The sequence below is a fragment of the Schistocerca americana genome, chromosome 2, assembly GCF_021461395.2.
Source record: "Schistocerca americana isolate TAMUIC-IGC-003095 chromosome 2, iqSchAmer2.1, whole genome shotgun sequence".
NCBI classification, from domain to species: Eukaryota; Metazoa; Arthropoda; class Insecta; order Orthoptera; family Acrididae; genus Schistocerca; species Schistocerca americana.
In genome coordinates, this window is record NC_060120.1 from 1,115,103,339 (window position 1) to 1,115,121,563 (window position 18,225).

The window sequence follows — 18,225 nt, forward strand, 5'->3', positions numbered from 1 at the left end:
AGGACGCTATTAGTGAAAGAATGTGTTGTGGGTGGTTTCAAGGCTTCAAGAACAGTGATCTTAACATCGTAGACCGGCATAGTGGTGGAAGAGAGAATGTTTTCGAAGATGCAGAATTGGAGATACTGCTGACTGAAGACTTGTGTCAAACTCAAGAAGAATTGGCACGATTAGTGAGAGTGACACAGCAAGCCATTTCAAAAAGTCTCAAGGCTATGGGCATGATTCAGAAAAAGGAACTTGGGTCCTGTTTGAGCTGAAACCAAGAGACATTGAATGGCATTTGTGTGTTTGTGAACAGTTGTTTCAGAGGCAAAAACAGAAGGGATGTCTGCATCACATTGTGAGTGGGGATGAAAAACAGATTCATTGCAATAACCCTAAATGCAATAAAATCATGGGGATATCCCAGCCATGCTTCCACGTCGACGGCCAAACCGCATATTCACAGCGCCAAAATCATGCTCTGCATTTGGAGGGACCAGCTCGGTGTCGTGTACTATGAGGTGTTAAAACCAAGTGAAACAATCACAGGTGCTCATTATCGAACACAATTAATGCGTTTGAGCAGAGTATTAAAAGACAAATGGCCACAATACAGCGAGAGGCATGATAAAGTGACTTTGCAGCATGACAACGCTCGATCCGACGTTGCAAAATAGGTCAACACGTACTTGGAAACATTAAAATGGGAAGTCCTACCCCACCCGCCATATTCTCCAGACATTGCTCTCTTTATTACCTGTTTAGATCAATGGCACATGGCCTGGCTGATCAACACTTCCGAACTCATGAAGGAGTCACAAATTGGATCGATTCGTGGATCGCTTCAAAAGACAAACAATTTTTTGAACGCGGGATTCGTACACTGCCCAAAATATGGGAAAAAGTAGTAGCCAGCAATGGAAAATACTTTGAATGATACATGTGTAACCAATTTGTTTCATTAAAGCATCAAATGTTGGGGAAAAACGGCGAAAGCAAAGTTGTACACCTTGTACATTAGAGTTTAACAGCAAGGTTTGTCTCCCTCCTCCTATGTTGAGGATATTATTATGGTTGGGGTTTAGATTAAGGTCTAAATGACACTATTGGTAGATTTGAAAATTCATACAGCCTGCCAGAAAATTGTCATGCTGTGCATTAAATTTTGTGACTTTAGCACAGTTTTTTTTTTTAGGCTTTCGATATTGCTATGATATGTGGTGTGACACATGGAGACAGACATGTTTACATATTGTTACCTCAGTTCTATAACATCGATGCAGAGTACGTCACCCGGGATACAATGGATAGCTGGTATGGTGGAATTTCAATTGGTGGCAAGTAAATCGACAATCTGCTCAGTTCACTTGTACATAACTTCCCCAATCATACTGTAATCGTTGGCAGAGACAATTAATTGGAAAAATTACAGATTTGTTAGTGGTGGACCTGATAAGACATTCTGCGAAACATTACTACGTGCCTTCTCTGAAAACTACCTTGAACAGATAGTTAGGAACCTGACTTATAATGGAAATATGTTGGATATTATAGCAACAAATTGATCTGATTTCTTTAAGGATGTCCAAACCAAAACTAGCATCAGTTACCTGACACAGCTGTGGCAACAGTGATTACCAAAGTATAAAAGACAACTAAAACAAGCAGAAAGTCTTCTATTTTCACCAAACTACATAAAAAATCGGTAATGTCATATCCCAGTGAGCAATGTGAAACTTTCAGCACAGGGTAAGAGCATGCACAGGAACTAAAGAAGTTTAAAAGAATAGTTGACCATACACTGCAACACATGAAACCAGTACAACAGTTCATAATTGGCTGTAAAGAAACAGAGATTATTGTGTAATAGGTGCAAAACAAAGTGTAGGGCTGTAGGTAGAGACATGCTGAGTGAAATGTGTTTGGCTGTCAAGAGAGAAATGTGTGACGCCTTTAATGACTACCATAGCAGAATACTGTTAAATGATATTTCACAAAACCTAAAGAAATTCTGGTCATATGTAAAGGTTGTTAGTGGCACCAAAGTTAGTGTCAAGCCCCTAACAAATGAGACAGGAACTGGCAGACCCTTACCAAACAGGACTAACAGGAGATATTGAACATTTACAGAGAATGTCAGTACAAATGGTCACATGTTGATTTGATCTGTGGGAGTGTGTCACAGAGATATTGAAGGAAGGTTCATTTCATTTAAAATCACCCAAAATAAAGAAATCTCGTTGCCATCATGTCACGGATATTTGTAAAAATTTGGTGTAAGAAAGTACATAAATAGAAAGTGATAAAAAAAAATTTTTCAGGTTTTTTTGGTCAAAACTGTAGTCGGGGGAGGGGGGGGGGGGGCTATTTTGAAATGTCTAGCATTTTTTCCATCTGGCATCAGTACGAAAGGTAGGTTGAAAGTTTTGAACTACTATAACTCCCTTATTTATAAATCAATTTTATTCAATTGGGTGTCATTAGAAAGAGAAAAGGACCAACTATATCACTAAACTATAAAAATGCTGCAACTGTGCATATAAATATGCGCAAATTTGTAATTAATGTCTTTTTCAATTCTCTTTTTTTTACAAACTTAACGAATTTTTTTCCTCAAAATCACAAGTTTCACCAATATAAATTTTGTCTCAAAGAATTCCTATTGTCATACATCTCAACACAAAAAAATCAGAAGGGTGTTTGTTCTGTTTAATCATTTAGAACAGTAAGAACATGAATAATAATATACGTTTCATTTTGTGACTCTTACCTAGTGGTCACAAATGATGATCAGTTCTGATAAAACACATTCATAAAATTCTAAAAAGCATTGATTCTGTCAAACAAGTTTTCAATGGACAATATTATGCCTGATTCAAAAGTATATAAACAACCAGTACTTGTGCTTGCACTAGGAGCAGGCAAAGTCATTAAAATGTTTTCATAAGGTATCCAGCAACTTCAGTGTGAAGTGGCCACGAATAACTTGATGACGGGCCACTTGGACTCATGAACTTGACTTTTGCATCTCTGTGTTCTTCACTTATCTCTAGAATTTTTCCAAGCTACAACTGATCATCATAGATAGCTGTGACAAATGTTTCTTCTTTAATTGTGTTGGAGGCAGTGTTTTGAATTCCATGAGGAACTTAAATGAATTTAGTAGATGATTAAACACACTTTATCAGCAACTTGTTTTCATTCAGTGGTTTGAAAAAATGATCCACTCTTGTCCCAGGAATGGTACAACCAGTCTCAAATCATTTTTGTAACATGTTTGTGAAATTTTTTACCTTCTCTGTTGTAACATAAAATGTTTTCTATTCCTGGAACATGAGTTTTGGCAAATGTAAACAGATCTTTTGGACTTAAAATGTGACTGTCATATGGATGCTGTAAACTTGCTCTTGTTGCTAAACATTTAATAGTACCACCAACTCCATCACATGCATTTTTGCCATGACTAGTGGCAAAAAAATTCCATTCTGCAGTTACTCCGTGATCTTGTTTGTGACGGCACAAACTTAAAAAGTTCTTAAAGTTTTTATATTGTGCAGAACTGCCATCACTGAAGTACATAACATGCTGGATGTGTGGTAATTGTCCAACACATAAGTGGGAGCAGTACGCCACAAAAGGATGAAGGGTGACTTGAATGTTGTGCCAGTGAAATCCTCGTGCAGCATCCTGAAGCAAACAGGTATAGTTCTCTGCAAAATCCACTATGATGATGCATGTAGTATCAGAGAGGGTTTCTTTGCTTGATTTGAAGTAGTGACTCTGAGATTTTGATACTTAATGATGTTGTGTTAAATTTTGAAGTTTTTGCATGAGATACTCAACAAATTCATCGGTCGTCTTGATTAATGTCTCCAGTAAAGGTCGATCAGTTTGGATCCATTGTTTGAATACAACATTTTCACAATCTTTTAAGAACTCCAGCACCATTAAAAAATTGCGCAGTTCATATTCATCAGGGCACTGAGAACGGCGATGCACCATGCACTCCTCATTTTCCAGATTGCAAACAAGTTTCTGTAGAAGTTCAGTGTATGGTTCTTTCACATGTGTAGCATGCATTAACAGTTTTACATTTTGATGATACATGCATACACATACGTTATGCATTCCATGACTGTTTACAGTAACACATTCTTTTGGTCTAAGTTCACAAAATTTAGTAAAACCAATTTTATCTTCAGGGTATTTTTCTCTGAAAGCTAAGTAGTCTTTTTGTCTTATACACTCTTTTGCCAGACAGTCTTTTTTATTAGCAGAAATGCGACTTATATCATCTTCACAGTAAAAATTCTGGACATGTTTTTCCACATCCTTACCTATTCTGTCTCCCACTTTATAACTCCCTTATGACAAAATACCATCTTATTTTAGCAATACCCTCAATTTCTTTACCATGTATTCAGTAGTGTTAAAAAACATTTGGATTTTTTCTTTACTCCATGAAGCTGGTGCTAAGGTAAGTATTTGTAGTTTTTCTTTAACAGAACTTCTGCTGAATTTCTCATTAAAATATTGCAGTCTGTATATTCAGCACTGCCAGTTTCCTCAGACACTTTTTTCACTGGAACATGTAGCACTTCTGATGCTGTTTGCTGGAATTTTAAAGCTAAGCAACGAGACTTGGATCGAATGTATCCTGGGCGCCTGTCTTGTGCTCTCTTGGTAGCCTTAAAATGGTGAAATTTCAAGTAGTTCACAACTTTCATTAAGTTTCTGAAGAGCTGTAGATGGATCTGGTGTATATTCTTGATCTTCAACTTCACATTCATCCATCCCTGGAAGGTTATCCCCCACCATAGGAGATAAAATGTCCTTACGGCATGTTATGCACAGCCTGGTACCTGGAATAAGTCCAAGGGTTTTATATTTGCTTGCCATGGTTAAAGAAATAGGTTTCAAAGATTTCTTAGCAGGCTTTTTACCATGCTTCATAAAAGGGTCACAGCAAATTCTTTGTCTGTCTTCAAATGTTCCCAAATATAACCATTTGTGCAAAGAACAAACACGCTTAATATTTTCACAGGTGCTTCTTTGCTTCAATAATTCAGTATCAGCTTCATTCAGACTTGACATATCTATTAAATCAAGCTCTTCACTGCTACCACTTTTCTTCAGACACACAACTGCTGACACAAAACCTAAAGAACATTTGTTTTCCATTGTGATTTTTAATCAACTGTGTATGTTACAGAAACGACTGGTTGGTTTGAAACTTTTTCTTGTTCTCTAATTACAAGACAGAATGGCTGCTTATGTAAGAAGGACAAAATCAAGACAAAGTCCTTCAGATATATAAAGTGCACAGACACACAAAAACCTAACACACACAGCCTGTGTTGCATGTGGGTGTTGCTGCTAGACTGAATTTTCCATTGTTGTTTAGTGTATTGTTGATTAGCTATTTGAAGCAATTAATTATTACAGCATCATTGAAAAAGTATAAGATCTAACAACAGAGGACAAACACCCTTCTAATTTTTTTTATGTTGAAAAGTATGGCAGCAGGAATTATTTGAAACAAAAATTCAGAGGGTGAAACTTGTGATTCTGCTGAAAAAAAATTCCTGAAATTTGCAAAACAAAAAAAAATTGTGAGCAATTACATTAATTACAAATTTTCAAACGTTTATCGCTTAGACACAGCACTTTAATAATTTTTTTATTATAGCTCTATTCTTTTACTTTCCAATGACACCAAATTGAATAAAATTGATTCATAAATAAAGTTATAGTGGTTACAATTTTACAAGGCACTTTGTTTCTCAACGCCAGTTGGTAGAAGGGACCCACATTTCAAAATGGTCTCCTAATTACAATTTTGGTCAAAAAATTCCAGAAAAAAATATTTTAACCCTAACTCATTATGTACATTCTTACACCAAATTTTCAGAAAAATCTGTGACATAAGGGCAATGGCCACTGGATGATTTCACATGAAACTACCCAGAACTGAACTGGAAGACTCTAGGAATATACTACAACCCCAATCACTCACATAGGGATCGTGATGATAAGATTAGAATAACTAATGTATGCTCAGAGCAATTAAAACAGTCATTCTTCCCATGTTCCATACATGATAGAATAGGAAGATACCCTAAGGACTGGCATAATGGGACATTTACTGTGCCATACATTTCACGGTGGTTTGGGGAGTATAAATGTAGGTGCAGAATCTATGTTTAGCTGATGATACTACTATTATTGCAGGAAGTGAGCGAGAAGTTCGTGATCTGTTTTCTGAGTGAAGATTATTACTTTAATTTCAGTCTAGAGATAAACATGAAAAAGACCTAACTAATGGTTATTAACTGACAGAGTTTAGATTAAATCCAACTTACAGGCTACTTACAAGATCTGTAGGTAGTAAGTGAAATGTATACGTAGAATCTCTAATCAACGACACAGGAAATTGTGATGAAGAAATAAGATTAATTGTTCTTGGCTAAGTCTCAATGGTTAAACCCACTAAGATCTAGCAGAACAGGCAATATCCGAAACAACAAAAATGCACTTGGTGGACTCATTGGTGTTCCCTCTGTTCTTGTACAGGTACAAGACCTGGACCATGAAAGCTAGCAATAAGAGCCGAATCGATGCCTTCGAGAAGTGGTGTTGGAGGAACATATTTTGGATACCATGGACAAACAGGAGAACAAATTATTTCATTAGATTAGTATCAGAAGAAGTTGATCTTCCCATGTCAGTCAAAGCTACTTATATTAAGAAGAGCTGAAGATCGCTGCGGGGACATCTAGTCGACTATTCAGGTACCTAAGAAATGAATTGAGAGACATGTCATCACACTAAGCAATGAGTAAACTGCTAATGATAATGAAAACACCTTACAGATTTGTACATGACAGCAAAAATTTCCATACTTGCATGCAGGATTAAGGATTCCCCCTCCCCTTGAGCCTGTGCTCAGTGTCAGAATGAGAACAATGACCTTTTACACCAAGGATCTTTGCTCTAGTATGTTTGTAGGCTTTCACAACTGGAGTCAGTTTCCATAAACTGTCTTTTTGTTTGTAGACTTTCACATTGTTAAATTATCTGGCTTGTAACTCAGAAAAAATTATAGAAACAGCAAATGTCTATAGCAATTTGCAATAAATAAGTCTTGAATGAAGTACTTCGCCCATATTTATTTACACCTCTTCTTAGTTACACACCTAGTTTGAGCTCAAAAAGCCATTTGTGAGTGCTTACTGACATGTGCAGGTGGAATACACATGAAAATGGCAGTAAACTCACACAATTAGCCATGGTATTAAATTCAAAAAAGTGAAGACATTTGGTTCAGGTATTCTGACATCAACAGGCATCTGGCACAGTGACAATAGTCGAGACAGTGGAGACACACTTGGAAGGAGCAGGTTAAAATCCCTAACCAGCTATCTAGAATTAATTTTCTGTACTTCCTTAAATCACTTCCTATGAATGTTGGGATGGTTCCTTGAAAAGGACATGGCTCGTTATCTTCCCCATCCTTGTTCATCTCAAGTTTGAGCTCTGTCTCTAAATGTCTCTCATTCTTCTTTAGGATTTTTTTTTCCCCCCTGTCCCTTCTCGTTTCACCTCTGGCAACAACATGTGTCTTTGAAAAAAATGCCAGTTTGGGTTTGGAGTTCACATTAAATTATAGGTCACCTATAATTGTTTAATGCCAGTTCAGAAGTTGGAGGAAGGGAAGATCTTAGCTTGAATAGGACCATGCTTAGTACTGTACTGCAATGTTTAAACAAACCTAGTTACAATGTACATCTTGAAATCTTGTGGCGGTAGCCTGACCAGTAAAGTAGCCCAAGAAGATTAACCTTCTGAAACTTATTATTGCTACCCATTTATTAGATTAGATCAGATCAGATCCAGTCTTCATTCCACAGATCCAAAAATGAGACGATTTTTGTGGGTGTGGAGCATGTCACAAAGTATGATATAAAAAACGTAGAACATTTGAATATAATACTTAACTGATCATTTCACAGGAGGTTGTCAAGATGTGTGAATACATTACAGTAAACTGCAACTGTTAATATTTACAGAATTAATACACTATCAGAAGCAGATACGGTCATGCACTTTTAATAATTTTATCATACACAAAATACCCAATCTTGATTGTTATGACCAAGTGCTGTCAGAACTAAATCTAACAGACATATTTACTTAAGCAGGTCTAACAGTCCCTATTAATATAATAGAAGGAAACATTCCACGTGGGAAAAATTATATATAAAATCAAAGATGAGGTGACTTACCGAACGAAAGCGCTGGCAGGTCGATAGACACACAAACAAACACAAACATACACACAAAATTCCCTATTAAGATATTCATCTATGGAGTATTTAAGGAACCGTTTGCACTCGAGCACAGACGATATTTAATTTACTGAACTTAGATTATATGTATCGATTTTTTAAGAGAAGAGAAAGCAAAACAAAGAAATTAACACCACTCTCTTGTCGCAGCCAGTAGGTATCAGCACTCTTATGTCATTCGTCATCCTAGAAGGATGTAATATTTTGTGTGGCTCCACAGTTAGCCATATTGATACTTATTTGCAGAAAAGAGGCGCAGAATTAATAAGTCGCTCTCATCTGTGAATTATCTGCAATTATTTACCTAGAATTTTACGTAAGTGTCGTTCATATCGTAATGTATATGTTGAAATGAATACATGTTTTATTTCTGTGTAATGACTGAAGTTAATGTTTTGTATATTGTTTGTAGCCATGTTATGGGGCGATATTTTGCTGGGTTTGCTGTGTCTGCTTGATCTTTAGGTTTCAGATAAGTTATTCCATGTGTAAGTGTATCAGGGAATGTGAATGGGTCTGCAATGTAACTGTTAAATAATTTAGTTAGATATGAATGTGTTGAGGTGAACTTCTTTAGCCAGAAATTTGCTATTTTATCTTTTCCAGGGGCTTTCCAATTGTGAGTAGAATTAATTGCTTGAGTGACTTCATGTTGCAAAATCATCACTTCAGGCATTTGTGGTATCATCTTGTATGCATCTGTTTCTGCTTGTATCCACCGTGCATGCCTGTTATGCTGTACCGGGTTTGACCATATGCTGCTCCAGAGGTGTTCCATGTCTGTTATGTTTGGTGGGTTGTCTATTTTAATGTGTGTGTTATCTACTGTCTGATAAAATTTCTTTTGGTTTGTGTTGAATGTTTGGTTTTGTTTCCTTCGATTTTCACTTTTTTTGTATCTTCTAAGTCGTTTGGCCAATGCTTGTAATTTCTGCTTCTTTCATCTAATTGCTCTGTCGCTTCTTGTTGTGAGATTTTACCTAACCTTTTTCGTTTTTTGTCTGATATTTCATTTCTTATAAACTGTGTTAGCTGTCCGATGTCTTTTCTCAGTTTTTCTATTCTGATCTGTAGCCTGTGTTGCCATGCTGGTTTTGTGGGTTTCTTCTGTGTGTTGGTTTGATCTGATCTCTGCCTAGTGTGTATATTTAGTGTAGTAAGTGCTCCAGTAGTTGTAACTCTTCCATAGTTGTATTTTCATTTATTTTGTTGTGTATGATTGTGTTGATAGTTGTTGTTGTTGTTGTTGTTTCGACTTTTGGGTTATTTGGTGGTCTATGCAAGAATGGTCTAATGTCTGTATTTGTGTCTTTGTATTCTATATATGTTAGCTGAAATTTTTCTTCTATATCTAACATGTTATTATTATTATTATTTTATTTTTATTTGTTAAAAGTAGAAGGAGCTGCCAATCAAAAAAGTTTTTGAAACTCTTTTTAAACTGTACTTTATCTGAAAAAGATTGTTGGCGATTTATTTAAAATGTATGTTCCTGAATATTGGACCTGTTTTGTACTAAGGTTGGTGATTTTAGATCTTAATGTAAGTTGTTCTTATTTCTAGTGTTGATACTACTTATTAAGCTATTTGATGGAAATAGACACACATTATTTGCAACAAATTACATTAAGGAATAAATATACTAAGAAGGCAGCAATTAAAATACCTTCTTTGAATATGTTTCTACGTGGTGTTCTTGAAATTACACCAAAGTGAGTTTTATTACATGCTTTTACACCGCTAAAAACTTTTGCTCAGCTTGATGAGTTACCCAAAACATGAACCCATATGACATAACAGAATGAAAGCAAGCAAAGTATGCAAGTTTTTGCATTTATATTTCCTATACAAGTTTTTGCCTTTATATTTCCTATATCTAACAGCATTCGCATTGCAAATAAAGACTTGTTTAAGAGCTTCAGCAATTCTGTGGTATGCTCTTCCCAACTGAATTTATTACTATCCCAGAAATTTAACACCGTCAACCTCTTCTATCTGCCTGTCTTCACATGTTATATGCAAGCTTGAAGGAAATCTCTTACAGATTCTGAACTGCATTAGTGGTTCTTTTCAAAGTTTAGTCACAGTGAATTAGCTTTACACCACAGTGAAAATTTGATTAGCAAATATTTCTAAATCTATATTTGACTTGCTATTTATTGCTATGTTTGTATCACTTGCAAACAAAACAAACCTAGCACCCAACAGTGTGACAGACGAGAGGTCAATGTACACAAGAAAAAAACCAACAGATCAAAGACGGAACCTTAAGTTAATTAATTCCCAATCAGATGAAGACTGATTGCTTACTCCACAGGTATGTGCTTCTTGTTAGTTGGGTAAGACTAACCATTTTGCACCACTACCAGTGACACCATAATATTCTAATTTACTTAAGATAATGCTGTGATTCACACAGTTAAAGGCTTCTGACAAGTCACAGAAAATACCAGTAGCCTGTAATTTGTTACCCAATGACTTAAGTACATTCTCACTGTAAATAGCCTTCTGTATATCAGAACATTTAAGGAACCCAAGTTGTGACTTAGACAATATATTATTAGCAGTCAGATGTTTAAGAAGTGAAATTGGTCATTATTCTGACGGTGCCTCTTTACGGCCCTTCTTGTAAAGAGGCTTAACTTCAGTAGTCTGGAAATGTTCCACTGATAAGAGATTGGTTACGCGAATAATTTAAGACAGAACTCAAAGCACGTGAACACTAACTTTGTTGGTGTGTTATCATAGCCATTAGAATACTTTGATGTTAAGGATTTTATGATTTATGTTTTTTCTCTGAAAGAAGTGAGTGTCAATTCCATTTTACTTAAGTTATTTGTAGAGATGATCTCAGATATTCCATTGCACTGTTTACTGAATCTCATAATGCCAAGTTGTCAGTAACAGTAACAGTAACTTGTTTAAGAAGTTTGTAATGCTACATGCACTTGTTACCAATGTCTCATTTATTTTTAGTGCTATATGTTCCCCTTCCATTCTGGCCCCATCTATCTGTCTCTTCACCATATCCGATATGGTTTTTGTTTTGTTGCCTTATGTAATTACCTTTTTCATATAATAAAACTGCCTAGACTTCTAGATTACTTGCTTCAATGTTTTGCAGTATTCTTTGTAATGCATTACAGTGATAACATCAGAGCTGTTCACAGATGCCTGGGATGTTTCTCAAATATTTAAATTCTCTTCATTTCACATGTTTAACTTATTTCAATGATGTACCTACAAAATACACTCAAAGAACCAGCCTGAGACTGACAAGGTTTTCTACATATTAATTACAGTATTCTGATTCCATCTTATCTGTTACCATAAAGTTGAAAAATTATTATTTATGGATTACTGCTCTTACAGTCAAAGCCATTTGTATGTCACTGTGTTGGAGAACTCCTCAAATACATAACTTATAGGGTGAAGATTGAAACAAAGACGTGACAAAGCATTCTGTGACTTAAGATATACTAAAAGGATTAGAGCACTGACACTGCAATGACTCCACACAATAAAGAGCACATAAAAGCTTACCAAAATGTCAAGAATTGCTGCTCATATCACATTTTGGTCTTCCATTTACCTACTAGGAAGCAGTGGAAAGAGGCAAAATTCGCCACCATCACATAAACGTTACTGTGCAAGAACTGAAGTAAACATTCGTGTTAATTTTACTACTTTCTTATTACCATAGTCCTTCGATTCGTTATGTTCTTTCGGAACGAATTGGTTTGTACGACACGTCTGACTTCCCAATCTGCTCGAAAGTTCACTTAAAACACAGCACGTAGATAATCTGGAAGGACGTCATTTACAATTTCCAAATATCACAGAAAGCAATGACGCTGAGATGCATCCAGTTGGAGAATATTTTCCCATGCTTCTTACGAAAAAAATACGCGATTTCATAATAATTACGAAACTGAGCCAGTGAATCAAATTGTGAATCCCTTTACGAAACTGAGTCAACGAACCAGATTGTGAATCCCTGTACGTGAAATTGAATGTGACTGAATACAGACAACTCCCACTGTTTTCTTTTGTACATACACGAGTTTTCAAGGAGAAGATACAATACAATTCTTTGACACTCTCAAACGAACAGTACTAATGTTACACTTGGAAGATACTCGTAAACAACGGTATTTTCCACTTCAAGAAACTATAGGCTACGATCATGCGGGAGGGTGCACAAGTCGAATTCAGCGTAAAGCCTAATGACAATAATATATTCTCTTCTTTAATGTTGTACTTTAAAACTTCTTTCCTTACCAAACGCGATAACCTTAAAAACACTCCCATGTTTCTCATTGCGGACTGCGACGCTTTCTGAACCCCGACCTCACTGTACAATAGCCAACAGCTGTTATCTGACACGTGTTACTTAACAGCATTCTCAGCAACTACGATACAGATACACATTCTGCTGTATCATTAAGTTTTACATAATACTATACCGTACTGCATTCGCAAATAAACGACGTGAACGAAAATGTTTTCGAAGCAAAATAATATATCATAATAAACAAACCCCATTTACGTTCGATAAAAGATTGACATTAAACTAATAATACCACAAGCTCAAGTAATATTGAAAGACTATACCACAAGAATGCGAAAAATACTAGCACTGTGCACATTCATATAGTGTAGCGCTTAGTAGGGATGCCCAAGTGGTTTACCATTTAGGAACAGTACGCTTTTCTCTTTCTTCACAGGTGCCAAATATCTGATTTAACAATGCTGTGCGTTCTACCGAGAAACTAATATTCTAATAGAAAAACTGACACGCTTTTCTCGTTGAGAAAACCTCAGGAAGGAGGCGAACGTTTACATGATGATTTCGATTTATGGCCCTCTATAGCACTAAAATGTATCACACAGGAGAAATCCTTCTCACTCTATTAGTCAAATACATCAGCAATGTTTAAGAGAAATAAACTATCTGTAATATATAAATAAATGGGTACCGGTGTTGGTAATCATTAATGAAAAGTGACATGTTTTATCCTGGCAATTATTTCAGAAGTTTTCAGCTCAGAAGTAACCAGAATGGCACATTTAATTATTTTCCAAAAAATATACTATAAAATACAAGGTCAAATTCAAATGTACGAAACAGTCTCCCCGTACACACCACAAATCTTTATTTCAAAAGTTATGCACCAGCATTGGCCCTGATTGCTTGGTCACTCATTCACATGTAGTGTTTCGTAAATCATCTTATGAAGGAAAGCCTTGATGGATTTGGACTGACTCAAGTTATACATTAGCAAGCAGAAGCTGCCACTGCTGACTACTTTTGTAGAGTATTAATCTACTGACAACAAATTATGACTACTGCCAATCTACTTTTAACTACCATACTGGTAGCCTATTCAATTTTGTAATTTACTTCCTGATTTCTTTACATACGTATATTAGGAGAAAAATGGTGCCTTTGAAAAAGGCATTGCTTCTCCTCTAACACCAGCCCTAATCAGCTGCAGTTTTTATATAATACTTCAAGATTCGCATCATGACAGACAACTGCTTAACAGTATAATGTGAGACATCATCCTATGTGGTAAAGGAAAGTCATCTTTTAAATCTTTCAGGCAAGCCAAATTACCTTGTTCTCTAATGAGTTTGTGTCTCTGTTTCAAGCTGGTTTTTTTTTTTTAATATATAAAAATAGGACTGTATGGAACAAGCCTCAGGATACTAAAAGGAAACCCTGGATTACTAGAAGGATCAGAATTGCCTATAAAATGAAAAGAAATGTACACAAATTGCTAAGGATACATGATGATCCCATGAAAAATAAAATTTCTAGATTGTACATAATATTTTAAAAAGAGTCATAAAAATTCCATGACCATGCTTGGTACATTGCATCTGAACTTGACAACTCCAACAAAAAAAATTAAAAACCGTCTGAAAAATTATTTAAAGGGAGAGTGAAGAAAAAACAGAGAGCATGTCTGATATAGAAATAAGTCAGGGGTGGAAATATAGTAAAAAGACAGTGAATGATTTACTAATATCTTCAATATAAGTTTTTAGCAGATGGAAGAAAACTGATTGTAAATACTCAGTATTGATACAATAATCCTTCTGCATAAAGCTAACTGTTCCAAAGTTAGCCACATGCTTGTACCTCCTAAGACACTTAGTGATATCATGAAGACAATTAAAGAGGTGAAAGCAAAAAGTTCTTCTTTCACAAGGATATTTAAGCACTGTCATGATTACATAAGTGCAGACCTGTTCATATATTTAACATATCCCTTCATCAAGATATTGGAGTTAAGAGCTAGATTCCTATATGCTTTACAGTGATAATAAAACTATAAAACCAATGCAAGAACATAGTGTAATTAAACAGTTAAGTTGTTGTAGCAGTCATAGCACTAACATGAAATTCAAGTAGACACTGGAGAAGAATTCTTCAGTACTCTACAGAGGGTGCTCTTTTAATTTACACAAATGTTAGTCCTCAATTGTCCCAGTGGTAAAAACTGAATTTCCTTAGGTAGAGCAAGAAACAGTTTTAGGGCCACCATTGGGAAGCTGTTCTGTACCTTTGTTAATCGACATTTTGACCTGTCTATACTATCTTTATTGCAAGTGCAGTGTTGGTGAACTTCAGTTCTCTTTCTGTAGGTCTCATGATTAGCCTTTACGTTAATGTGGCAATTGAACACATACTGGCTGTAAACATTCAAAACTTCTGATATGCAGATTCTATAGTATAGATAGAGAAACGCTTAATGAAATACATTTAGCTGGAAAGAAAGTAATGCATGTAGCCCTCAGTGATTACCATAGCAGATATTGTAACAAAACCTAAACAAATTCTGGTTGTATCTAAATGCTATTAGTGGCACCAAAGCTTGCATCCAGTCCCTAGCAAATGAGACAGGAACTGAAACTGAGGGTGGCAAAGCAAAAGCTGAAATGCTTAACTCCATTTTCAAATTTTCCTTTACAAAGGAAAACCCAGCAGAATAGCCCAGATTTAATCCTTGTGCCACTGAAAATATGAGCAAAATAAGTTTCGTGTCAGTGACATTGAGAAACAGCTGAAATCATTAAAGAGCTTGATGAAATCCATATCAGATTCTACACTAAATTTTTGGCTGAGTTAGCCCCTCTTCTGACTATAATCTATCACAGATCCCTTGAACAAAAAACCGTGGCCAGTTCTCGGAAAACGCACAGGTCACATTCAGATTCAGATTCAGATTCTTTATTGGTCATTCAGCATTATTACATGCAATAGACTTCATCAGTTCACTTAACCTATTAATTTTACATAATAAATTTTTACATATTTAAGTTCATACTGGACATTTCTAAAAATTCTTCTAATGAATAGAATGGATTAGTTAACAAGAACATTTTCTTTAAATAATTTGTCAGGCTTGATTGACCCATTTTTAGACAATTTGTTATATATTTTAATTGCCATATACTTGTGACATTTGTTAGTTTTAGCTAATCTATTTTGTGGCAACAGCAGAGAAGTACACATTCTTGTATAGTAATCATGCCTTTGATTTTTTACTCTTAAATTAGGTAGTTCAGCAAGTATGTAGTTAACACTGTCAAGATTATATAAATTAATAACTGTTAAAATTCTATATTTAATGAACAGTGGTTTACAATGTGTTCTATTATCTACCTTAGCCATTACTCTGATTGCTTTCTTCTGGATCACCATAATTGCATTTATTTTTCTGCTGTTTCCCCAGAGTACTAACCCATACCTTAAAACAGATTGAAAAAAGGCAAAGTACGCTGTCCTTATGTACTCAAATGTCACACAACACATCAGTCTCTTCAACAAATATATAACTCTTGACAACCTAACCACTATGTGATCAACATGAGAGTTCCATGTTAGACTGTTGTCAAGTACAATACCTAAAAACTTTGCCTTTTGTTTTTCTATTTTTGTAGTCTTTGATAGACTGAACCACATATTCTGGGTCTTTTCCTCATTTAATAGCAGACCACTGGTGTTAAACCATGATGTTGCATTTTATTTTGCCAATTTCATATCACTAACAAGGTTATCAAGTACATGGTTTACAGATAGAAAAGTTGTGACATCTGCATACATACAGGGCTATTACAAATGATTGAAGCGATTTCATAAATTCACTGTAGCTCCATTCATTGACATATGGTCACGACACACTACCGATACGTAGAAAAACTCATAAAGTTTTGTTCAGCTGAAGCCGCACTTCAGGTTTCTGCCGCCAGAGCGCTCGAGAGCGCAGTGAGACAAAATGGCGACAGGAGCCGAGGAAGCGTATGTCGTGCTTGAAATGCACTCACATCAGTCAGTCATAACAGTGCAACGACACTTCAGGACGAAGTTCAACAAAGATCCACCAACTGCTAACTCCATTCAGTGATGGTATGCGCACTTTAAAGCTTCTGGATGCCTCTGTAAGGGGAAATCAATGGGTCGGCCTGCAGTGAGCGAAAAAAAGGTTGAACACGTGCGGGCAAGTTTCACGCGTAGCCCGCAGAAGTCGACGAATAAAGCAAGCAGGGAGCTAAATGTACCACAGCCGACAGTTTGGAAAATCTTACGGAAAAGGCTAAAGCAGAAGCCTTACCATTTACAATAGCTACAAGCCCTGATACCCGATGACAAAGTCAAACGCTTTGAATTTTCGGCGCGGTTGCAACAGCTCATGGAAGAGGATGCGTTCAGTGCGAAACTTGTTTTCAGTGATGAAGCAACATTTTTTCTTAATGGCAAAGTGAACAGACACAATGTGCGAATCTAGGCGGTAGAGAATCCTCACGCATTCATGCAGCAAATTCGCAATTCACCAAAAGTTAAGTGTTTTGTGCAATCTCATGGTTTAAAGTTTACGGCCCCTTTTTCTTCTGCGAAAAAAACGTTACAGGACACGTGTATCTGGACATGCTGGAAAATTGGCTCATGCCACAACAGGAGACCGACAGCGCTGACTTCATCTTTCAACAGGATGGTGCTCCACCGCACTTCCATCATGATGTTCGGCATTTCTTAAACAGGAGATTGGAAAACCGATGGATCGGTCATGGTGGAGATCATGATCAGCAATTCGTGTCATGGCCTCGACACTCTCCCGACTTAGCCCCATGCGATTTCTTTCTGTGGGGTTATGTGAAAGATTCAGTGTTTAAACCTCCTCTACCAAGAAACGTGCCAGAACTGCAAGCTCGCATCAACGATGGTTTCGAACTCATTGATGGGGACATGCTGCGCCGAGTGTGGGAGGAACTTGATTATCGGCTTGATGTCTGCCGGATCACTAAAGGGGCACATATCAAACATTTGTGAATGCCTAAAAAACTTTTTGAGTTTTTGTATGTGTGTGCAAAGCATTGTGAAAATATCTCAAATAATAAAGTTATTGTAGAGCTGTGGAATTGCTTCAATCATTTGTAATAACCCTGTATATGTCTTTACATCTATATTTCCTGGTAAGTCATTAATGTGTACAGGGAAAGGAAGTGGTCCCAATTTAGATCCCTGTGGCACTCTGTGTTGAACCTCGAGTATGTTTGACAGATGACTTCCTGAACTCACCACCTGTTTCCTCTTATTGAGGCATGATTTGATGAGTTTTAAACTTTTATCACATATTCCATAGTACTCAAGTTTAGAGAGCAAAAGTGAGTGGCAACACAGTCAAAAGCTTTGCTCAGATCACATAAGTTACCTGTGTGTGCGCATGGTCCTCAAATGCTACTAGAATGTCTCTGACTAAGAGCTCTATGGCATGTATAGCTGACCTTCCTTTTCTGTAACCAAACTGTGATGCACTTAAAATACCATTTAGTTCTAGGTACTCATAAATCTGCTGATATATTATGTCTTCAAAGACTTTTC

General features: G+C 36.3%; 1 protein-coding gene across 1 annotated transcript in view; it reads right to left on the reverse strand.

Moving 5' to 3' along the window:
- Positions 1–12,762, reverse strand: part of LOC124596529 (acetyl-CoA acetyltransferase, mitochondrial) — a 102,011-nt gene extending 89,249 nt beyond the window's left edge. The window contains exon 1 of the mRNA XM_047135699.1: positions 12,615–12,762. Coding sequence (XP_046991655.1) covers positions 12,615–12,653 — 39 coding nt within the window. The 5' untranslated portion in view covers positions 12,654–12,762. The remainder of the gene's footprint in view (positions 1–12,614) is intronic.
- Between the last annotated feature and the right edge of the window lie 5,463 nt (positions 12,763–18,225).